This window comes from Perna viridis, chromosome 4, assembly GCF_037379345.1.
Source record: "Perna viridis isolate PV_CMFRI_1.1 ecotype Kerala chromosome 4, ASM3737934v1, whole genome shotgun sequence".
Lineage (NCBI taxonomy): Eukaryota > Metazoa > Mollusca > Bivalvia > Mytilida > Mytilidae > Perna > Perna viridis.
This window is the reverse complement of record NC_142448.1, coordinates 32,134,069-32,155,960: the sequence shown is the minus strand read 5'-3', so window position 1 is coordinate 32,155,960 and position 21,892 is coordinate 32,134,069. Positions and strand designations below refer to the sequence as shown.

At 33.5% G+C, this 21,892-nt stretch overlaps 3 protein-coding genes across 4 annotated transcripts; 2 read left to right on the top strand and 1 right to left on the bottom strand.

The window, feature by feature from the left end:
• Positions 1-1,460: 1,460 nt before the first annotated feature.
• Positions 1,461-6,515, top strand: LOC148619778 (uncharacterized). 2 transcript variants are annotated; one of them, XM_088580034.1, is made up of 6 exons: positions 1,461-1,587; positions 2,943-2,982; positions 3,466-3,595; positions 4,853-4,973; positions 5,391-5,437; positions 6,272-6,515. In XM_088580034.1, the coding sequence occupies exons 3-6, from the start codon at positions 3,503-3,505 to the stop codon at positions 6,371-6,373; spliced, it is 363 nt and encodes a 120-aa protein (XP_088436160.1). In that variant the 5' UTR covers positions 1,461-1,587; positions 2,943-2,982; positions 3,466-3,502; the 3' UTR covers positions 6,374-6,515. The 2 variants fall into 2 exon arrangements, with proteins under 2 accessions (XP_088436160.1, XP_088436162.1); XM_088580036.1 differs by lacking the exon at positions 2,943-2,982 and having other exon boundaries at positions 1,510-1,587.
• A 326-nt stretch (positions 6,516-6,841) lies between these two features.
• Positions 6,842-11,042, bottom strand: LOC148619777 (FAD-linked sulfhydryl oxidase ALR-like). Its single transcript, XM_088580033.1, has 3 exons — positions 10,886-11,042; positions 9,434-9,651; positions 6,842-8,765 (listed from the first exon to the last, which is right to left on the bottom strand). The coding sequence occupies exons 1-3, from the start codon at positions 10,985-10,987 to the stop codon at positions 8,603-8,605; spliced, it is 483 nt and encodes a 160-aa protein (XP_088436159.1). The 5' UTR covers positions 10,988-11,042; the 3' UTR covers positions 6,842-8,602.
• A 2,784-nt stretch (positions 11,043-13,826) lies between these two features.
• LOC148619776 (uncharacterized) lies at positions 13,827-18,300 on the top strand. The gene is made up of 4 exons (XM_088580019.1): positions 13,827-13,983; positions 15,990-16,061; positions 17,565-17,648; positions 18,159-18,300. Exons 1-4 carry the CDS (start codon positions 13,929-13,931, stop codon positions 18,251-18,253), a joined length of 306 nt encoding a protein of 101 aa, XP_088436145.1. The 5' UTR covers positions 13,827-13,928; the 3' UTR covers positions 18,254-18,300.
• Positions 18,301-21,892: the final 3,592 nt, after the last annotated feature.

Here is a 21,892-nt window from a genome sequence, read left to right as displayed (position 1 = left end):
CCATTTTTTACACATACAAAACATACATAATATTTAAACTCTTGTTGTCAGTATAAGAATCTTCATGAAATTATACCACAACGTGCCCTATCATAAACATAAGGCTTGTATTGATTTAGGAAGCTGTGGCTTGAAATGTTAAGGTGTAAGGGGCCAGAAACAAATATGTTCATGATATCTTTACAAAACATTAGACTATAAGTGAATGGATTTCTATGAAAGTGTAACACAGGGCGCCATGCCACAAAAGAAAAGCTTTGATTGACTTAGGGAGATGTAACTTGAACCGTATAGGAATGAGAGGTTTAAAAGGGGCTAGAAACAAGCATATTCATGATTAATGTATAATAACTTGAGTAAAATTGAGTGAATTGATCTCTTTGAAATTGCTCTACAGTGTACCATACCACAATGGGATTAATTTAGGGTTTGTGACTGGAACCAATAAGGAATGGGGGTTAAAATAGGACCAGATATAAGCATTTGTATAATGTCCGGGCAATAACTAGACTAAAAATGAACGAATCTCTGAAATTTTACTACAAAGTGGCATATCCCCAATGAAAGACCAAAATTGATTTGGACGGTTACAGGAACCATGTGTATTAGGGGCAAAAGGGGAAACATTTCGATTATGTGTCATCTTGTGTCAAAAATTTAATTGCAATCAAAATTCAGAACTGTATTAAATTTGAATAGTGTACTTACCCATGTTCCAACTGTTCATGGTTCGACCTCTGTGGTCGTATTCAGCTATGCCCTGCGAACCACTTCATTATATTTATAATTGCAGTTTTTTAGCCTCGCAATGAGGCTGTGCAATGAGGCTGTCGGGTATCATTCAATATCTCATAGGATGCCTTTTTACAATTGTGTTCTGTCTATGCAAAATCTGCGTTTCGTTTTAAATGTTCCTCAGCTCTTACGCCCTCAAAGTCGCCTAGATATATCGAAAATAGTTGTCAACTTTGCATTTTCTTGTCTGATACATAATTTTTATGCTATGTAACTGAACGGTTCCTGATGTTAAATCTCTGCGCAATATCGTTCAAATGCTAGTGGTTTTTTTTTTTTATTATTTGAGTATTTTAGTAATGCTACGTGTTAAACGAGACGTGCGGAAATCCCTAAATTTTATATTGGAAAAACAAACAAATCATAAGTTCTTTTCTCGATGATTTCCCATTGCATATCTTTGAAAAGATCTCAAAATGGTAAATCAAATTAGAGAAGGATTTCATTTATCAAACAATGGTCAACTAAAACCTTGCAAAAACATTAAATAATCTGATTACATGTGTTTGACATGTAGTTTTCAATCAGTCAAACATTCCTTTCTTCTTTTATCTTGTATGTATTGTGCCATGCATTCGTCTATTAAATCTCTATTCAAATACCTTTCATTGCCTAATCCTAAGACGTTAGATCACTCCGGTATTTGACAAGAATATTGACATCTTCAAAGAAATGAAATCAAATTGTTACTAACTTAGAGAAATTCAATGTGCACTTATTGCAATAGCTTCGTACTTGAACTGTTGTTGACGGGAAGTTACTGTAATTCAGGAAAATTACTGAATTTCACGGGTAAGTTACTGAAATTTACGAAAATAAGGTAAAGATGTTCATTATTATTAAAACAATATCAGGCCAACAAAAATTGTTTACATCAAACTTCCGTCTATGTGTTCGTTAAGGTGCTAGGTTTGCTAATGATGAAATGAAACCGCTTCAATGTATATATGGAATTCTAGGTTTATGGTAATTTTCTGAGCAGGCTCGCTATCTCCACGGGGTAGTTGCAACACTTTCCCTTTATTTTTTGTTGTTGAAAGCTATTGAGTTTTATGATAATGTGTAGCATTTACCTTGCGGATGTATCAACTGAGCCTGTTCAGAAAATTAGCACGAAAAGGTCTGTATCATTGAAATACTGTGAATTCGTTTAACGTTTCATGTATATATAACTTACTGTTACAAGTATGCTTATATATTTTAATCATATTTGTGTTATATTTGTATCATGGTGCCTCAAATTGGCAATGAAACATCTTCGTGTTCTATGGTACATAATTAGAAATCTGTTCATGATATGGCATGCTGAAAAAGTTGTTTATAGTTCACGTTAATTCCACACCAACCACGCATAATTTCAACACAAAAAATATTTTCAGCAACAAAAACAAAATGTTTTATGATTATTGTTTTTGTACCATTTATTCACATTTGGTAAGAATGTAATAAAAGATAAGTTTTTGTTAAGTGTGATCCGTACTTAAAGTAGCTGGCTAGAAAGTACAATTTCGTTGTGAGTTCATCCATGTACATACAATCTCTACTTTGCTAAACAGGAAGAGTTTCAGCGGATACTGATGATATCTGATGTGGACAATAAGTTAACTAACTTCATTTTTAGTATATTTATATCACTGTAACAAAGATTAACACTATGATAAATGATTTCGGTAGAAAATAACAAAAATCGGATTTTGAAAAAGGGGAGGATAGAGAGTCACGGTCGACCCTGTCCTCAACTAATTATATGCTTAATTACAAAATATTTTGGACCCTTTGCTATGGTGCTGGAAATTAATGTCAAGCAGTGCATTTATCAGAGAAGGTCACTTTTGTAGTTTCTAAAGGACAAAACAAGCGTCTTTAGTTAAGACACAAAGGTATACAATGTTGGAAACCAAGTATAATAATATTCCGCTCTTTCCGCTATATGCATGCTTCAAAAAGGTCACAACTCCCGTCATTGTAAAAGCAAAGTTAAAGCCAAACAGTTTACACAAATAAAATCTGAATAAACTGTACAGTTACAAATGAAATTTGTTTAATTTTCGTTCTCAATAAATGACTATTGGTATCAAATGGTTAGGTAAATACTGATAATTCTATAGACATAAATGATTTACAATTCAAAATCTTTCTACTAACAGCAAACGAATAAAACAGCGAGTTAATGGGATAAAAGGGAAGGTAAGATTTCTTCATTATATTGATTTTTTTTCCTTTATAGGATTTTATTTGTTTTTGATTGAATTAATTGAATATTCCATGATGCTTATTAATCAAGTTTGTCCGTTAACAATAATACGCTCATTTCCATCTTCAATGGAAGGGTCGATCAAGTGATACATAGAGTAAGGCAGTAGGGTTTACATATACAAGTGCTCTGATCCGGCATCGATGGTAATTGAAAAAAATAATAGACCCTTTCTTAAAATCCGTCTTTGTCAACTCTAACAATGTGTCATGTGTCAAACCTTTAAGACCCTGTTCACGTCTTGGTGAGACACTACAGCCTATATCATTCCAGAAGCCTTAACGACAATGACCATAGATAAGTTATTGACAGGGAGTGCACAATTATAACATAAAGGAGGTCTATTTAATTTGTGCAAACTGTCAGAAAAATCACGTTTCATTACAAGAATTTTTGTTTGTTTGCATTCGATTCAGGATCATTTGAAGGAGTTTAACCCGGTGGCTTGTACAAATGGCTAATCATGGCATATCACATGAACAGAGCAGGCGTAAATCGGAAATGGAAAATGAACTGCTTCTAAGGCTTGGAGCTAAGAAAGAGGAGGTAGGTACGAGTAGGAAAAAGTTACGTTCAGTCTAATTGATTTTAAAATCTTGTGTTTAATCGTTGTTCAGCAACGGGGACTTATCATAATAAAAGCTGCAATGTGTCCCTCTTACTTTTTTACATAAGTGTATTTATTAATTTTAAGAAAATAAACAGAAATTTCTGAATGTCCTGGGACAAAGACGAGACATGGAAAACACACACAACAAAAAACATGAAACAAACAGAATAATACGTACAAAGTCACAGAAGTAGTTTAGTTTAGTTTAAACATATTATATTTGCAAATAAATTTTGATTAGACACGAGTTATTCCAACTCACATGGTCTTCTCCATACATGGAATATGATACACAACAAATAGTTGAACAAGCAACGACAAGTGTAGTGTACAGAAATTGAAAATGTAACCTTTTACAACAGTAGGTCCAAATCATAAAAGGGAAAAATATTCCCAATGTGGTGTAAAACGTTAATAGGTAATAAAATAAAAAAAATGCTACTTATGGTATTTAGATCAATCTAAGCAGAATCGACGTGAGTGCTGGGTAAAATGTTGTATTGTTTTGAAGTTGTCAGCATTGCTGGTGTTATTAAGTATTGCACTACCATAGTTATTCGATCTTCACCAGTATCCAGTAGATTGTCTATATATAATCTACGTTGTTCTACATACAAAGGACATTCTAGAAAGAAATGGATACTATCCTCAATAGGCCAGCCACAGGTGCATTTCCGGTCAGGCACCAAACCCACTCTGAATATATCACCTTTGAGTGTACTACTCATGTGACGTAGTCTTGTATGCAAAATATTAAGCTTTCGTGTCCCATCATGATAATATGAGGGTGGTTTGAACACGGGATTTCGATTTCTCAGTAATTGTTTGAAATTATCAAAATACCTGTCTCAATCTTAGGTCTTAACTATTCCACTATCGTATAGTAGATGAAAAGAATGACTTCGAAAAAGTAAACAAGCAAGTCGGACTCCACAAAAAACTAAGAACATTGACCAGTTGCACCGGTAGGGTAATACTAGTAAAACCGAGGTAACTGAAAGTTGGTGTAGGCATAGTGAGGGTATAGAGAAAACTTTTTGCGAGACTAGATATTTTTCTGCATAAGTTTCATTCGAATTGTCATTCATACGAAGACAGATGCAGATTAAATAACGAATGTTACCATGAAATTAACTTGGAGAATAATAATGAACAGTTGATTTGGTTATTTAAAACGTTATCATTATTCTTAGTTTGACTGGCATCCAGATATCATTGAACGTAAAACAGAAAGACCTAAATCTAGTATACGGATTGAGTATCCTGTAGATGTCAAAGTTGGTCGACCAAAAAGCAACATCACCGTACAAAACCGTAAGCTTTTTCTGATTTCAAACGACATCAGAGCATAGTTACCATTTTTCAGTAAGCAGTCCAAAAATGAAACTGAAGTAACTATAAGTATCAAATGGCTATTAGATTCAACGTTGTACAATCTCAGTTATGTCAACCTCCTGACGTGCTTTACAATTTACATCGGAAACTTGTAAGAAAGATACTCATATACATGTTTAATTACGTGACTATTCTAGTTGTCGTACCACGTGGTGTCGGTGTGTAACACCCTTTTTGATCAGGTATATCAAAGGCTGGACTCCGAACCATACAACCAAGTACATCAACTAACTGTCTTATTTATTTTACTGAACAAAATTCCCTTAAATTGCATAAACCAAGCAATGAGCCATAGCAACAGAAACTAATTAAGATTTCAGTTTATTATTTTCTCAGGTAACCCATGGAGTACCTGCAATCAAGCACTACGGCAGATGACAATGGTAAGTTGATTGATTGATTGTTGGGGTTTAATGCCCGAGCAGAATATTTCAGCTATATTCAGGCGATGAACATGAAATGAATGATAAAATGAACATGAAATGAAATGAGGGATGGGACAGAAGGACAATAGGGTCGACAAATTTTGATTGCCACTAGAAAAAAAGGTGGGATGGTTAGGGTCGATCAATTTAGCCTCCTGTGGCGGAGCGCAAAGGTTCCTACTCCTATCGAATACCACAGCAGGGTTATTTAACGTGCGAGGAACGCGGCATCTTTCCAAGCACGGTGCACCACTATGTTTGCGGTCAGGTTTTCCGTATTATAGCCTGACAACCCAAGCATGTAACACGCCAGGGATACCCCATTCCACCACCTTGGGCACGCATCCCAGTTGCTCTGTGGGCAGAGCGCCTTGCCCCCGGCTAGGTTTCTGAGCACTATTTAGTCGCCTTTTACAAGCTTAGCGCTGCTGCAAGCCTAATTCTTTTGCCACCCGGACCTGCACGGGGCACAATGGTAAGAGATGTTTTATCAAAAGTAAATATAAATACAGAAAACTTGTCGAAAAATTCAGGTCAGAACTGTAAGTCGACAATTCGAAAATAGGAAGAATTGTTTGAAGTGACAAAACGTGTGGATATGTAAAAAAAATATGTCAGTCGCAATGCCAATAATATAATCTGAGAAAATAACTATAAACACCGTATATGGTGATCCTGCTTTTAATAGTTATATTCGAAAACTTATATATGATCAACTTATATCTTGATCATTTGAGGTATACGGAGAAATTTGACAATACAAGCGCTTTCTTAACGCATTTTCCATTTCAGATCTCAAGACAAGGACCTAGAATACTATACTTCAACAAAAGACCAATTAATTCAGGAGATGTTTTTAGAATATCGAAAATAATGTTAGAAAAGAGAAATTGATAGAATTAATTAAGCTTAGGCTTGTACAAACATACTGAATAGCATTTCACGTTCTGAATTCACTGGCCCTATTGCATGGAAATGGCAACATATGTAGTTCCTCAATGATAGTCTATACAGAAACATGCAAATATTGGCACTTCGGCTGTTTATCGAGCTAAAAGCTAAATGGGAATCATTATTGTATTTTTTATTTGCTTTGTTGAAAGATGTTTGTATTGTAAAAAGGTGTTTTGAACATTATTGGCTATTTGCAAGTTTATAAATATGAACACTTTTTTTATGACCACACGAGTTACCTGTGTTGGTCTTTTTTATCTCTTCTGTATCACCAGTATTTAGTGGGGATAAGGGCACAGAAAAAAAAACGAAAATAATAGTCCCATACATATTGCATTTAAAGAATTTGATGCCTGAATGTTTACAACTAAAAGTACACAAGGCTAAACATGTATAAATAAAATTATACTAGAGGAAGACTTTTATTCATCAAAATGTGTCCATATGAATAATGATCTGAATTGACTGGATTAACATGATACTGTTTACAAACATTCAAGCCCATAACAAACATGTTGTTTACCAGTGACCATGACTAAGTATGAGATCTATTATTTAAGTAATGTTTTACTAAGGGATGTTCGCTGCACTGTTTACCAATAACAAGGATTTCAAAGAGTTGTGAAATTTTGAAAAAGATCTTTCATGCTGGAGCAATATACATGTAGGTAGAAATAATTGATGGGTCAGTGAGCTCGTTAGTGAGATACAAGCATTTGAAATTTTGGGGGGGGGAGGATTTCTCTTGATTTTCCATAGGTTTTGTCTTAGTAGGTTTAATAAAGTCAAAAACCCTGAAGAAAAAAACAATGATTTCATAAAGACTTGACAAATAATACTTAAAGGTGTGGTTAATGAAAAACAAAAGTGGGGGACTCTGGACAAAAAATATTTATGTATGAAATGGGTAAAACCAGAAGAGTCTGAAAATCTGACAAAAATGACTGAACATGAGCAGTGAACATCCATAAGTTAAAATGTAAATAATGACAAATAAACAACAATACAACTGCTATATCTTGTTTAATTTGTGTAAGCCTAACTCTGAAAAAAACAAAAAAAACTTGTTTGAACCAGTCACTTTTTGAAGTCCCCAATCTAATTAAAATTATATCTAGCACTTGCTCCCCGTTAATTGATAGTAAGTGTGAGATCTAATTTTAATTGTGAGGTCCTTTAATTAATCAGTTTAAATGTATTTTGAACCTTAGTTAACCAAACACTTGTCTAAACTGAACAAATTCTACAGTCCAAAAAGGATTTGGTTTAGACAGGTTTAACTATATGAGGACTAAGATTATTTTTGGAATGCGGCTTTGATCAAGCAGCTACTTTAAATGAACATGTTTACACCAGATCTGTTTATACTACTTGATACAATCCCTAAATTCCTAAACTTTCTAAAATTTTAACAAAGGTACTATGTGGAGATTTTCACAATCTGAAGAGCATAATTTGCTCCGTAGAAAATACGGAAAATTTGTTTAAGTAAACACCTCTGTTTTAAAATGATCCTTTTTGATGAAAATAATTGCTATTACAAATTTCCCAGAAAAAAATGTATGAAAAATGTGACTTTATGATAATCATGTCCTACACATCACAAGTTCTACATATACAGTGTAAAGTAAATATCATTACCTACATGTACATGTGTTCCACATAAGACAACCAAATAATCATAGAAAAAAACTTATCTCAAGATGCAAAGAAAAAAATCTCCCAACTCTGTAACAAATTCTAAAACCCAGAACAGTAGAAAAAATAGACTGAATGTCTTATTATTCCAAGCATTATGGATTATTTGTTAAAGGTACTACTGACTGCATTCAAATAATGTTCATTTTTTATAGTGTTCAATTGCTGTTAATTTTGGATAATGAGCCAAATTCTGAGGTAGTCAATTTATAAAGAAAAAAATATGTTTATTTAATGTTTTATTATGCAATTATACAAAACTTGAGAAAAAAACAGAATTAACAAAACAAATAAAATTGCATAATCCTAATTTACATATAGAGGGATACAAAAAATATCAAAAAAAAGAATATCATTCTAACACCTTCCTATAAATCAATATGATACATTTCTTTTACAAACAACTGATTAAAAACAGAACACGAACTTTCTCGCATCACAGTTATGCTTGGAACCTAAAACTAGCCATCATCAATCACAACTACCATCATCCCAGCCATCCCTCCATCGTTGATTTACTTTACTGCAGTCAAATATTGGTTTGCCTAATTTTTTGTTAACATCATTATGAAGTCTACATAGCCACTGTGAAAAGTTGTGTTGGTTTGATGTATCTGGCTCATTTGTTTTTAATCTGAAATGAGAATGTACATATAAGAAACTGGAAAATTTGAGGCTACACTACCTACAGATTTAGGCGAAATAGTATTCCATGTAAAATTCAATTATCACATCAATAACAATGACTTTTTTCTGTTCTATTTCTAGAACAAGTAGATTGATTTCTACAAAAAAATGAATGAATGAATGAAATATTTTTGATTTGTCATAGGATGTGTACACAGATCTCATAAAAATTATTAGCAAATTTTTACAACTCATGGAAAGGGAGGCCACTCTAGTTTAAATAGGATACTAGTTGTAATCTAATTTGGTTGACCTGTATGGTTTTATAATACATTGTAATATTTTGGAGCAGTTGTTTTAAAATTATGTGCAGGATTTATAGGTCAATGTTTTAGTTTGAAATTTTGACAGATTTTTATAAAACTCATGATTCTTCTACAAAAAAGAAACAATGAATAAAATATTTCTACTATAATTGTTATTTTCCCTAACCCTAAATTGCAAAGAATGGTTCAATGTATCAAACTGTAGGTTTGGAAAATACTCGGTATATTATTTTAGCACTTCTATCAAATACATTTGTACCGTATGTATGTACAATGAGATACATGTAACATAGCATTAATACACACATATCTCAGATGAAAAAGCCTAATACATGTATGTAGTACATACTTATCCCTGAGATCTTCAGCACAATATTCACATGGATAAAACTTAGAGAATAGGTGAATGAACTGTTTCATCTCATTTTGTTGAGTTGTTGTTGGATTGTCAGGGTAATATGCTGCAGTGGTGTGGAGGAATGACCAGGTGTTTCTACCTAACTGATCGGCAAACAAAGGACATTCTGTCTCTTGAGGTAGCTTTCTTCTCCTCCTTGGTCCACCTTCCTAAGAAAAGTAAAAATAAGAAAATAAACATACATGTAATGAATTCATTATGAGTTACATGTGTGTTTACATTATGGTCTCAATTTTTCAATGCTAGGTCTCAAATTTTTACAACAGAATATTGGAAGACTCACACATTCCTTGATTATTACATGTACCATCAATTTTCAATATCAAAATTTATTGTTTTTTTAAACTGCATGTTTATGGAATACGAAAATATGGGGTTTTCCTGATATAGGCTCACTTTCATATAAAATTGGATCATCTCAAATAAAAACACTTATTTAAGCACTGTCCCTGTCAGAGAGTTAAAACACCAATGTTTTACAGGCCAGTTCATGGTAGAGCAAAGAGTTATCTCTTCGCCGAGGATATAGGAATTTCTGTGCTCTTGTTTCTCATTGTATCATTGCTTAATTTACTTTGCTGTACTATGAACTAGCCTCCAAAATTAATCCAAACATACATTTATGAGGTGACTCAGGTCCAGCCACGTCGTTGTTTATTTGCCAACCAATTTGACACTGGCTCACTTGATGTAAAATTATGGTAGGATCTAAAATGTGTAACTCGTACCCATACCCATTTTTCCCCGTACCCAAATAACGTATATAATAAAAAAAAATAAAATATTCATTCTTAAGGTATGTTAAGAACAGAAAATTGCATGAAATATGAAAAAGTCCATTTTCAATTCATTTCTAGTCAAGAAAATGATGTATATTTTTTTATAATATTTCTTGTATCATCAGTTTTCTGAATTCAAAAGATCTAAAATGTGTAATTCAGTCAACAAACTCTCCTATACATGGACTTCTATGTTCCCCAATCAGAACTCCTCAGCCTTTCTAGTTACAAAAAGAAAGTTATTTTTTAGTGTAGCAGAAATGGCCAAGTAGTTCCAATTGTTACATCTTCTTTACTTACATGTACATGTATTTGTCCGACATTTTGACACTGAGTTGGACTTGGTAGCAATATTATATGTTGAGATTTGATAGATACAATTTTGCAATTAGATTGTTGGGATTAAAAGAATCGGAAATTGTAAAGATGCAATAATGCCTGTACATGTCTGTCAATAACAAAATATTTCAAGTATCCAAGAATCGACTTGAAGGGCAAATGTGCATGATGTATATTGCGTAAGAAAATAATGCGTTATGTGTAATATACGTACAAACACAATCACAAACACAACATTTTGAGAAGCAGTTATTATTTACATTACCTTCTCTGAGCCTCCAGAGGTTTTGAACCACGATTCAACATCAATACATGTTCTACAAGGCTTTTTATCTGGATCAACGAATTTTTCGCTGGAAGCTGACATCTTGGGTGCGTTTTAAGCATGCTAATTTGCTAAAACCCAGATATCATATCCGTATATACCCATATAAACCCCAAGAGTAAAAAATATTTCCTGTATCAGGAAAATAATGTATATATTATTAACGCCATTAAAATGTTTTACATGTGTATATTTGTATTTGTTAAAGAAGAGAACAAACTAACCAAACAAAAACAAACAAACATCTTCTTTTCTCTATGACTTTATCCACTTATTGGAGTACACCAATACTATAATTGGTTTAAGATATAATCATCTCATTTTTAAAAAGCAGGGACAGTAAAGTTCTAGAACTATAGGTGGAGAATTAAAATGTACATGTTCATTATTAAAAAGTAAAAATGTTCTGATGATAGCTTTCTTTGCGCAATACCAACCATGCAACGCAGTACAGCGTAGACCAACGCACTTCCGCGCATTAGCGATACACACCCAACGTTAACGTACTTCAGCGTTGACCAAATTAAGCCAAAGTCGTTTAGTTAATGGCATATTAATTGATGTTTTGTTTGTTTGTTTGTTTGTTGGGGTTTAACGTCCGAGCAGCAATATTTCAGCTATATTCAGACGATGAACATGAAATTGATGATCAAATGAACATGAAATGATGATGAAATGAAAAAGGGATGGGACACAAGGACAATGGGATCGACAAATTTGATTGCCACTGGAAATAGGGAGAGGTAGGTAGGGTCAGGCAATTTAGCCTCCTGTGGCGGAGCCCTATGGTTCCTACTCCGGGAGAATACCACAGTAGGGTTATTCAACGTGCGAGGAACGTGGCATCTTTCCCAACACAGTGCACCACTATGGTTTGCGGTCAGGTTTTTCGTATTATAGCCTGACAACTTCAGCATGTAACACGCCAGGGGTACCCCATTCCACCACCTGGGGCACACATCCCAGTTGCTCTGTGGGCAGAGCGCCCTAGCCCCCGGCTAGGGTTCTGAGCACTATTTAGTCGCCTTTTACGACAAGCTTAGCGCTACTGCAGGCCTATTCTTTTAACACCCGGACCTGCATGGGGCGCATATGAATTGAAATTCCCGGGTTACTATGAACAGAAAGTATAGTGCGGAACAACCACACTGACTTATATTATGCAGGACAGTACAATAGTTCATAGGAGTTCAGCTATTCATATATAAAATATTATATTCTTCGAAAAAACAAACAAAACAGTTAAATAAAAACAAACAAGCAAGAAAAGAAAAAAACAGAATAAAGAAGGGGAAGAAACAGGTACTTGGGCGAGATTTTATTTTACTTTTACCGTCGGAAATATGCCAATATGGTAATCCCCCAGTTTCAATAATTTTTATTGCTAATATTTGTGCTTTTCAGTTAATGATACAGAAATTGCCTCTTTTTATTTTCGCCATTTTATTTGTTCTTGAAAGGGGGCTTTAGAATATTTTGATGGTAAGTGAGAGAGAACAAAATTATTTTCATACTTTCAAATCACGCCGATCCGTACATACGAACATAACGCTTAAAAAAATATTTATATGAATGTGGTAAATAATCATTTTAGCGTTAACATGGTGAAAATTAAAATTTTGATCCAAATAAATCTTCCAAGCCCTCCCCTCAATATCAAATGGTCGTCCCAAAACATGTTTAGTTAGAAAAAGTTTTTCTCCCTTCAAATTCTAATGAAAATTTCGGATGTTTGCTCTACGTGTAGGTGACCAGAACCAGTAGAAAAATTGCCTAGGTCCCTTTGCTGAACATGAAATGGGGCTTTTAACCTTAAAATCTATTTAACATACCCCCCTCCCAAAAAAAAAATAAAAAATAAAATAAATAAATAAATAAAAAAATGGCATGAACTATTCATTAAAACATAGGCGCTTAAAAATATATAATACCATATTTCAAAATTGCAAGTGACCGGCAGCAACAAGATTTTTTTAATTGGAAGAATGCAAAAAAAATCCTTTTATTTAAAAAGAATTGTAGATTCTTATAATAATATTATACTGACTGGCTTTATTAAGATTAAACCGATGAAAAAATACTTATTTAGAATGATATCAACGGTGTGGTGATATTATGCCATGATTTTGACATAAAATAATTTGGTTATGCTTATTGATAGCTGCTTTATTTTTAGCCTAAGTTTTATTATTTATTGTAGTTCATTTTTATAGTTTGCTATGTATGTAATTGAAGGACATAACATACTGTGACATCGCCATATATGATTTGTCTCTTGAACTGTTTTCATATTTGTTTGTATGCTTTGCTGCCTTGTGTGTATTAATGCTGTATGTCTTGTGTGTGTTATATATATTATTGTTCTGTTATATATGTCGGTTTTATAAGATTATTAGAGCTTGTGTTGTAATGTTTTACATGTACCGACTTTAAATAAAGCTTTTGAACTTTGAACTTTGAAATATCGATGTTACATGTACATAAATACATGAATTACATTAAATTGTTCAATGATGATATATTTCATTATACATGAGCAGAGACCTATAATTAACTCTTAGGTCTATGATATGAGGTTAATTTTTAACACCATTTTCCTGCCATGACTATTACCGATAGTTATCCCAAAACCCAAAAACTTGAAGAATTTCGATGTAGATTTGAGTTCCTTCTGGGGTCATTGAACGGAAGTTCTTCCATAACAGATGTCCCGAATGTACGGAATATTATAACATTCTTAATGGAATAAAAGATATATAATATTAATTCTAGAAGGAACATTGATTATGTACTTGTCTTCAATGAAGTTACCAAAGGGACATCTATTATACCGAACAAATCCTTTATAGGGTCCTCGATCGTACGTGTCCTCCGCCCATTAGAATTTTTAAATGAAAATTTTCGAACGCAACCAGAGTTTCAAGGGACGTAATCATCAACAAAACCACTGTGACATTGAAAAGTTGTCACAGAATCCTTCAAAATGAGCCATTTTCCGAAGTATATAAGAACAGGGTACTACAGAAAGGGAACGAAGCGTATGTTTTTTTCTTGCTTTTGATGCACCTTTACAATTATGATTAGTTTGTTAAGCAGTCTTCCCGAAACTTGCTGCTGACGAGTTGCTTTTGGACAGACAGATACTCAGTTGTTTATGTAAAGTCAGAAAAAGAGAACTATTTTTTTTAATATTGGCGAACATTTGCTCATAGATCCTCATGATCCTAAACTAAAAATTGGTTTATTTTAATAAAGAAAATCACTTGAGTTGAAATACATGTAACTGTTGTTAAATTAGTATTTTATAGTATACACACATGATCATGGGTCTTAACCAATTATTGTAACTGTGTTTGAACCAATAAAATACTCAGTATTTAGTACATGCATTAGAGAGTTGACTCTTTAGCTCAACACTGACTTTAGTATGTCTTTGGTTTGATTCCCACAATGTTCACCATTTAATATCATCGATTCTATTTAAAGCTTTAAATACCTGAATCATATCATATGAGTGTCGTTTGTACTCTAAAGTAGGTAAACCAAGAACTTTTAATCTATCTTCACAACTCAAATTACATATATCAGGTACTAACTTGTAGCACAGTGCAGAATGCTTGGAGCCAGGATTCAATAGAGGTCCAATAATTTGTTAGTGATACATATTGTATTAATTGGACTTACAGTAATATCACTGATAGTTTCTAAAAATTACAAAATTAATACATACATGTAACAAGAGACCAAGTTGTGCATGGTGTGAGCAGTTTAAATTTGTGAAGTACACTAGGTTGCAACTAATCAAAAGAGTTCTTAGTGGTGCATGGAGTAGTGGACACCTCAGAGTATCCCCATGGTTGGCAGTTACGGTGCAAAACTGTGAGTTGCTTGGATTCCCCATGCATAGATACATTGTACAATATACCTGTCCCCCAAAGGAAAAAGGTAGTTGTCAAATTGGTAATGTATACACGTGTATTATCCAGAAGCGTTTTGAATGGAATAGTGCATAGATTTAGCCAATAGTGGCCAGTCACAGCAGAAAATCTGAGTTACTTGGACTCCCCAGTGGTACTTCCCCCTCACAAAAAAAGAATAGAATGGGCGGATGTTCTGAAACCACTAAGGTGTACACATGCAGCCAGCCAGCCAGCCATAATCAGCTGTTCTAGGGAGTTAACTCTTTAGCAGTGCTTGAAATGAGGACCAGGAAAATTCTGAGCTACTGGCCCAAATTGCATGGTGCTGGCCCAAAAAAACCGCAAAGAAGGAAAATTTTTATTTTAAGATTTTTTTCATTCTTCTATGAGCCCTTTCCTGCACATAACTCTTTACACCCAAACTTCAGAGCTGTATTCCTCATCATCAGTATGATCAGAATCATCTGTTTTGAGGGTTTATTTGTATCTATGCCTCCTGGTCTTTTTAAAAAGTTCAAACCCTCTTTCAGGCCATCCTTGATATTAACCTTTGATTCAGTTTGTTAACATTGTTGCTATTTCTCAAATGTATTTCTATTAACCAATCACGAAGGCAGTTATATATCTACACTTTGTCAGACAACAATGTTGGTTGAATCATATTGTACATGGTCCAAGTCTCGCTGGGACGAATTAATCACTTACAAAATAAAAACAAGAAATGACAAAGATTTTTTATATTTTTCTAGCTCGAGGCGTTCATGCCTTTTGGGAACTTAGAGTCACCCTAATACAAAACTGGTCGCATTTGGTAAGCGGGCGACCGGCCATTTCAAGCGCTGCTTAGCTCAGACAGTTAGAATGCTGACTATAGTATGAGAGGTACATTCCCACAGCTACATGTACATGTACAGCTAGTGAACTTTAAACTGTAATGGCTCCCTCTTAGACCAGTCAGCAGGTCCCCCTTTTGAGAATTTCTGGATCCCCTTGTACAGTAATTAAAGAATGTAGTGAGTTTTACCTACCCTTCTTGATACTTGTTTTGGGAATAATGTTTTTGTTTTATTTTTCTTTTATTTGAAGCTTATTCATGTGCTGTGACTGATTTGTTTTTCTTTCAGTGATGGAGCAGCTTAAGAGAGGTTTTGTAGATAATTGGGAATGGCAATTAGGATTTGCCGCATATGGTTTTTGTAAGTACATATACATGTAGGAAGATAGTGGACATGATAACTCAGGGTTCTCCATAATGTGTTATTGCATGCAGTTGCTTGTGTGCACCATGACTTATTTTTTAGCCATGTATTCAAATCTTGCGACATGCACTGACACTGTATTACCTTACTGTTCTTACCTGTTAATTAAATAAAACTGTCATAAATCAACAAGACAAGTATGTGTATGTTTTCTGTCGGTAATTACGATATGTAATCTGACAGAAGATGTTAATTGCTGTCTACAAAAATGTATACCAGCATGGAAGTATAATATCTAGATATTTAGATATTAAACTTCCATGATACCAGTAAGGAAAATTTTAATGACAGTTTTAATCAGCTGATCAAGGTTATTGGATGATGATTGACAAGTTGAAAATGGATCCTGATTGGATGTTCTCACCATTTGATGGACAGCCAATCATTCCTTATTAATTAATTTTTACTACACAATTAATTGGACAAACACTGTTAATTTGTGTGAAACCACATTTGCAACATATGTAAGCAATTACAAAATTACACATTGGTTTATTCTAAATTTCAGTTACCTCCCTTATAATTTTTTTTTCATTTACTGTATTTTCAACAGTACAGTATATTAGCCAAAAATTGTGTTTGCAATAGTTAAAGTTACTATTCCTTGAAATTAGTGATGATTTCGGAAATTTGGTAGCAGCAATTTTGAATATTTCTTGTAATTTCAAAACATTTTAACTCATCATGCAATGCATTGCAATAAATGTAAAGAAACACTTGCCCAAGTATAGCCATTGAACTGAACAACATTGATTTGAATCTATGAGCAGTACCTGACTAGTTTGATGAACAATTTGTATAACTCTGATTGTCAACAAACAAGAACGCTTATTGTGAAAAACAAGTGGAAAAAACTACAATAAAAAAATGTGCCCTTCCCTCCAATGGTGCTCGGCCCTTTTCAGTTTTTCTAGCGGGAGCGTAGAGACAACTATAAGAAATCTTTTTTATCTGTTGTTTGAAATATTATTTTCAAATATAAAATGCTAGAAACATAAATTCTTATTCATTCCATGATAAAATGTACCATGATTTCATTTACAATTTACAATTCTGTCGTTGAAATGACTCAGAAAAAAAAAAAGAAATTGGTAACCATTGTGTAGAAAGTTTGTATCAACTGAGTCTAAGCCATGTTTTTATTTTGATCTATGGAGATCACTGATTTCAAAATACATGTACATGTATACATTTTCCATTATATTAAGTTTGACAATATACATCAGTCAAGACCATGGTAAAAAAAAAACAAAAGGCATTTAAAGTTATGGAAGAAATTGAAAAGGAAAAAGAAAAAAATAAATCCTCCAAAGTGCAACAGTTATTCCTATTCAGTATGGTTGTTTGAGCATGTAGGAGAAAATATTGATTTTTTATATTATACCAGTAATCTTTTGGATTATTTGATAGTTGATAATACCTCTACCATTATTCTTTCAGATTCTGCTATTCTTTTACCATTTGCTGTATCGAAAATCATATCGGAAGGACCTGAGCGGTATCAGTTTAAAACAGAATATACAAGTAAGCTTTGATTTATACTTACTCATCTCTTGTACCTCATTCATATCTACATGTATGTCAGTCAGTCTGTCTTGAAAATGACATTGTACATGTATAAAAAGGGTTTATAAATCCTGTGTGTTCCCAGGGGTTCAAATATATCTTCAAGAGTGAAAGGTCCTGGACTTTTTTATGTCCTCAATGAAAGGTTCATGAGAAGTAAGTGAAAAGCTATCAATAAAAGTATTAAAATGTAAAGTTTAGAAGGTTCAGTAGTCCTGCATCAGAAATTGAGGATCCCGGACCTCGGACCTGTGCTAATTTGAACCCCTGGATCCCAAAACCAATCTCTTTTCACCAGGTTTATTGGATAAGACAGGTTCAATAATACCAAACCTACACAAACTTTTGTAATTACAACAGATCATTAGATGATACAGATAAAAAATTAAATCAAGGGAAAGTTCCTTATAGAACATGATGAACTGAAATGAAATGCATGTGAAATAGTTCTATTTTTATTGTTTTCAGTTATCAGAGATACAGAAGTGAATTTGAAGAAGCTAACAACATACAATATTGATGAATTGGAAGCTGCTAAACAATTCAATAAAAATATTCCTTAGAGACTAACTATTTATAATAGTTGTGTTAATAAATATTGTACATATTACATGTATTGCTTGTTTCCAACTTATCAGTTTCAAATCAGACATGTTTAAATTTTCCTGAAGGTTTTGTTTTAGCTTTTTTGCTGAATACAGTATTACCATTAGATGGAATTGTCTTTAATCAGTTGGGACTAAGTTTTATACAAATATTTGACAAAGCTTTATTGTTTATGTATAAATGTGAAGTCTTTTTTTAATATACATGTATATTACATAGAACTTGTGGAAGTGAAATATGAATTGCTTAAGTGATAATGTTAACAATTGGTGGATAATAAAAAACATTTTTTGATGAAAAAATTGTGTGAACAGTTAGGAACCGAAAATATCAAATTTGGGAGCTAGCAGCCCATACATGTGTATTTTATGGGGCACTTAAGACTAAGGGTGGCTACTGTAAAGTTGAAAAAAAATCTTTTTATTTGCTTAACATCAATTAACTTTAATTGAATTTATACACTAACTTGAGTAAAACTTATAAGATCTTTTCAAAATTATAAAACATTGTTTTTAGGGACATGGTGGAGGGCCCTTTAGTGTTTGGAGACTTCTGTCCTACTTCTTGAACCAGTTTTTTGAAAACTTTAATAGATAAGAAAAAACTTGAATTGATGAAATGATACTTAAGATAAGACTTACAAAGGTCTTTGGATCAAAGTTGTTTGAAGACTCAATGTTAGAGTTATTGCCCTTGAAAAGCAATAAATGAGGTTTTTTTGCAGTTTTTATAAGACCGGAAAATATTGTGGTCATATAATGGTTAGGGACTTTTGTCCATGTGACGTCGCCGTCTGTGTCGTCAACGACAGAACTTGTGATAACTTAAGAGTAGTTGGTCAATCTTTAAGGTTCCAAACCACAAAAGGGAGGTTGGTATTGTTTTTGGGGGTTATGGCCCCAACTGTTTTAGAATTAGGGCCCAAAAAAGGAACCAAAAAGAAGTATTTGATAGAATCTAACAATAGAACTCTTGTAAAAGCATAGTAATGTCTACGATATTGTTCCACAATTCTATACCACAATGGTCAGACTGGTTTTGATTTTGGGTGGTTAAGACTAGAAGATTTTAAAAATTAGGGGGCAAGAAACAAGCATTTAATTCCTTGTGTCCAGACAATAATTTGACTTTAAAATTGTGTTACAAGGTGCCTTCTTACCAAAGGAAGGCCTGGATTGATTTTGGGGGTTAAGGCTTGAATCAAATAAGAATAAGTGGCCACAAAGGGGCCAGAAACTAGTATTTTTTTTCTGATATCACCTCTGTGAAGCATTTTATTAGCCTATATGAGGTAGGAAAAAACTTTAAATTAATGAAATGATCCTTATAAAGTTTCCATTTGATCAAAGTTGTTGGATAACTTCTTGTTAGAATTATTGCCCATAACAGGCAAAAAATGGAGGTGTAATTATTATTTTTTTTTCTTGGCAGTTTTTATCCAACTATAATAGATAAAAGTTAATTGATGAAATGGTCCTTATGATTAGATAATCTGAGTCTAAATTATGTCAAAGTTGAAATGGACCTTATGATAAGGCATACTAAAGACTTCATTAGGTCAAAGGTTTTAGATGATGCCTTGTTAGAGTTATAGTAAATGAAAGGCAAAAGCCATATTTTTTGTCTGATTCCGAATTTTAAAAAGTTCCACATGAAAATCAGTGCCTGTGTTTGTCAATCAGATTTCAGATATCTCTTACGGTTTTTAAGTTGTAATAAAGGGGCCAAAGTGGACTGCACCCTAAAAATCAACTTGTTTATTTCTGGTCCGATTTTGTAAAAAATATACTAGAATCCTTATGAATTTTTCAGTCTGGAGGAACGGAATTCCAACCTCTTACGTTGTAGGAGTAATTTCAGATATCTCGTACGGTTTCCAAGTTCTTGGGATTAAAGGCAAAGGTCTTTGATGAGCACCCTTAAAGGAGAACTACTTTCAACTTTATTTCAAATTTTGTGCAGTTGTGTGCAAACCTGTTTTCATGTTCTGAATGAGCTGTAAGTGCTAAAAACTAATACTGCGTTTCAAAACCAAACCAAACAAACAAACAACACTTTTTCAGCCACTAGCTAAAATCTCTAATTAATTAATTGCAATTTCATGATAATATCTAATATAACTATCACCTAATTTATACTAGTCCTTGTCTCGGGCATAAGGCTTAGTGCCTTAACACACTGACTGCAGGAGAAAATATACAAAGAAAGGACACTAATCAAACGTGACAGCTGATACTAGAATATATACAGTATCTGAGACACAGTGTGCAACTCCTTCTACCACACTAGTTGTCGATAACGGAGAAAACTGACTTTTCCCTACTTTTTTAGCATGTTGAATTAAGCATTTTTTGCCTCTCTATGTTGTGGACGGTACCCACGTAACTGTAACTTAAAAAGTATTCAACAGTGGTATATGTGTGTTGAAGATGTGTATCAGTGGCCGTTCATGTCAAAATAGGGATATTTCTATCGGCTTACTTTCAACAAGTACCGGCTTACTTTTCAAAAGTATCGGCTTACTTGTTAAAAGTATCGGCATACTTTTGAAAAGTATGCCGTTACTTTTTTCACTATGCATAAAGTTTTTGTATCGGCTTACTTTTGAAAAGTATGCCGATACTTTTAACAAGTAAGCCGATACTTTTGAAAAGTAAGCCGGTACTTGTTAAAAGTAAGCCGATAGAAATATCCCTATTTTGACATGAACGGCCACTGATAGATGTGCAGTCTTCTATCATAGGAAAATTTGACATTATATCCCCAACACTTTTCAAGGGTAATTACTACCAATACGAATACCAAAACTTTATTTAGATTCGGTACAAATAATAACAGACAACATATGCTCTGGTGAGCGTTTAACCGAATGATCCAGAACCGGATTTTGGAAAGTGGGTCCCATGTTATTATTTGAACTTATTTGCTAAATATTTTGACGAGGTTAGCAAAATTGTCCAAAATGGGAGTGTGAACCCCTACCCACTAGGCTCCGCCAGTTTAATTTTCTGTTTATATGCATGCATATATTGAATAATTTATTTGCTGATTAAAGGGGTGGACTTAATTTGTGTCATCGGTCCTTTTTTTAATTTGTTATTTTATTCAATATTAAAAGCAGTGGAAAGGAGAATTCCAGACTATCATTTGCTTACCTTTGCTAAAAATTTTGAGAAAATTATCCAAATTTACCGACAAAAGTGGTGGGATTCTGGCGCTTGGATCCATCACTTATATACAACATTAAACTTTGTTGACATGCGTGCGCTAAATCAGTATCATTGTATGGCATTCGTATTTCAATGTTAAGGTGTGGCATTAGCTGAACTTGCACACGTTCATTTGTAACGTAACACATACCTACCCCAGTTTACTATCAACGGATGTCTATTATTAGGGTATGGCATAGAATTTCTGAACTGATGGGCATTTTAGATATTAACCTGTGCTGCTGAGCATAATTTGCCTCCAGTTTAAGCACATTTGGTGTGCTACAAATACATCACCAGATTTCGATATTTCGTCTTCATCATTGATTTGCCATTGATTCAGCAGTCATGTCAAGTTACACAGTGGCCTAGAAGTAATAATTTTTC

Coding starts and splice junctions, on each gene's coding strand:
- LOC148619778 (XM_088580034.1), top strand. CDS start 3,503: ATGGCTAATCATGGCATATCACATGAACAGAGCAGGCGTAAATCGGAA. Junction 3,596..4,852: donor TTGGAGCTAAGAAAGAGGAG/GTAGGTACGAGT, acceptor CATTATTCTTAG/TTTGACTGGCATCCAGATAT. Junction 4,974..5,390: donor CAACATCACCGTACAAAACC/GTAAGCTTTTTC, acceptor TTATTTTCTCAG/GTAACCCATGGAGTACCTGC.
- LOC148619777 (XM_088580033.1), bottom strand. CDS start 10,987: ATGTCAGCTTCCAGCGAAAAATTCGTTGATCCAGATAAAAAGCCTTGT. Junction 9,652..10,885: donor CCTCTGGAGGCTCAGAGAAG/GTAATGTAAATA, acceptor TACTTTTCTTAG/GAAGGTGGACCAAGGAGGAG. Junction 8,766..9,433: donor GCTGAAGATCTCAGGGATAA/GTATGTACTACA, acceptor TTCTCATTTCAG/ATTAAAAACAAATGAGCCAG.
- LOC148619776 (XM_088580019.1), top strand. CDS start 13,929: ATGAGCCATTTTCCGAAGTATATAAGAACAGGGTACTACAGAAAGGGA. Junction 13,984..15,989: donor CTACAGAAAGGGAACGAAGC/GTATGTTTTTTT, acceptor TTTTTCTTTCAG/TGATGGAGCAGCTTAAGAGA. Junction 16,062..17,564: donor ATTTGCCGCATATGGTTTTT/GTAAGTACATAT, acceptor TTATTCTTTCAG/ATTCTGCTATTCTTTTACCA.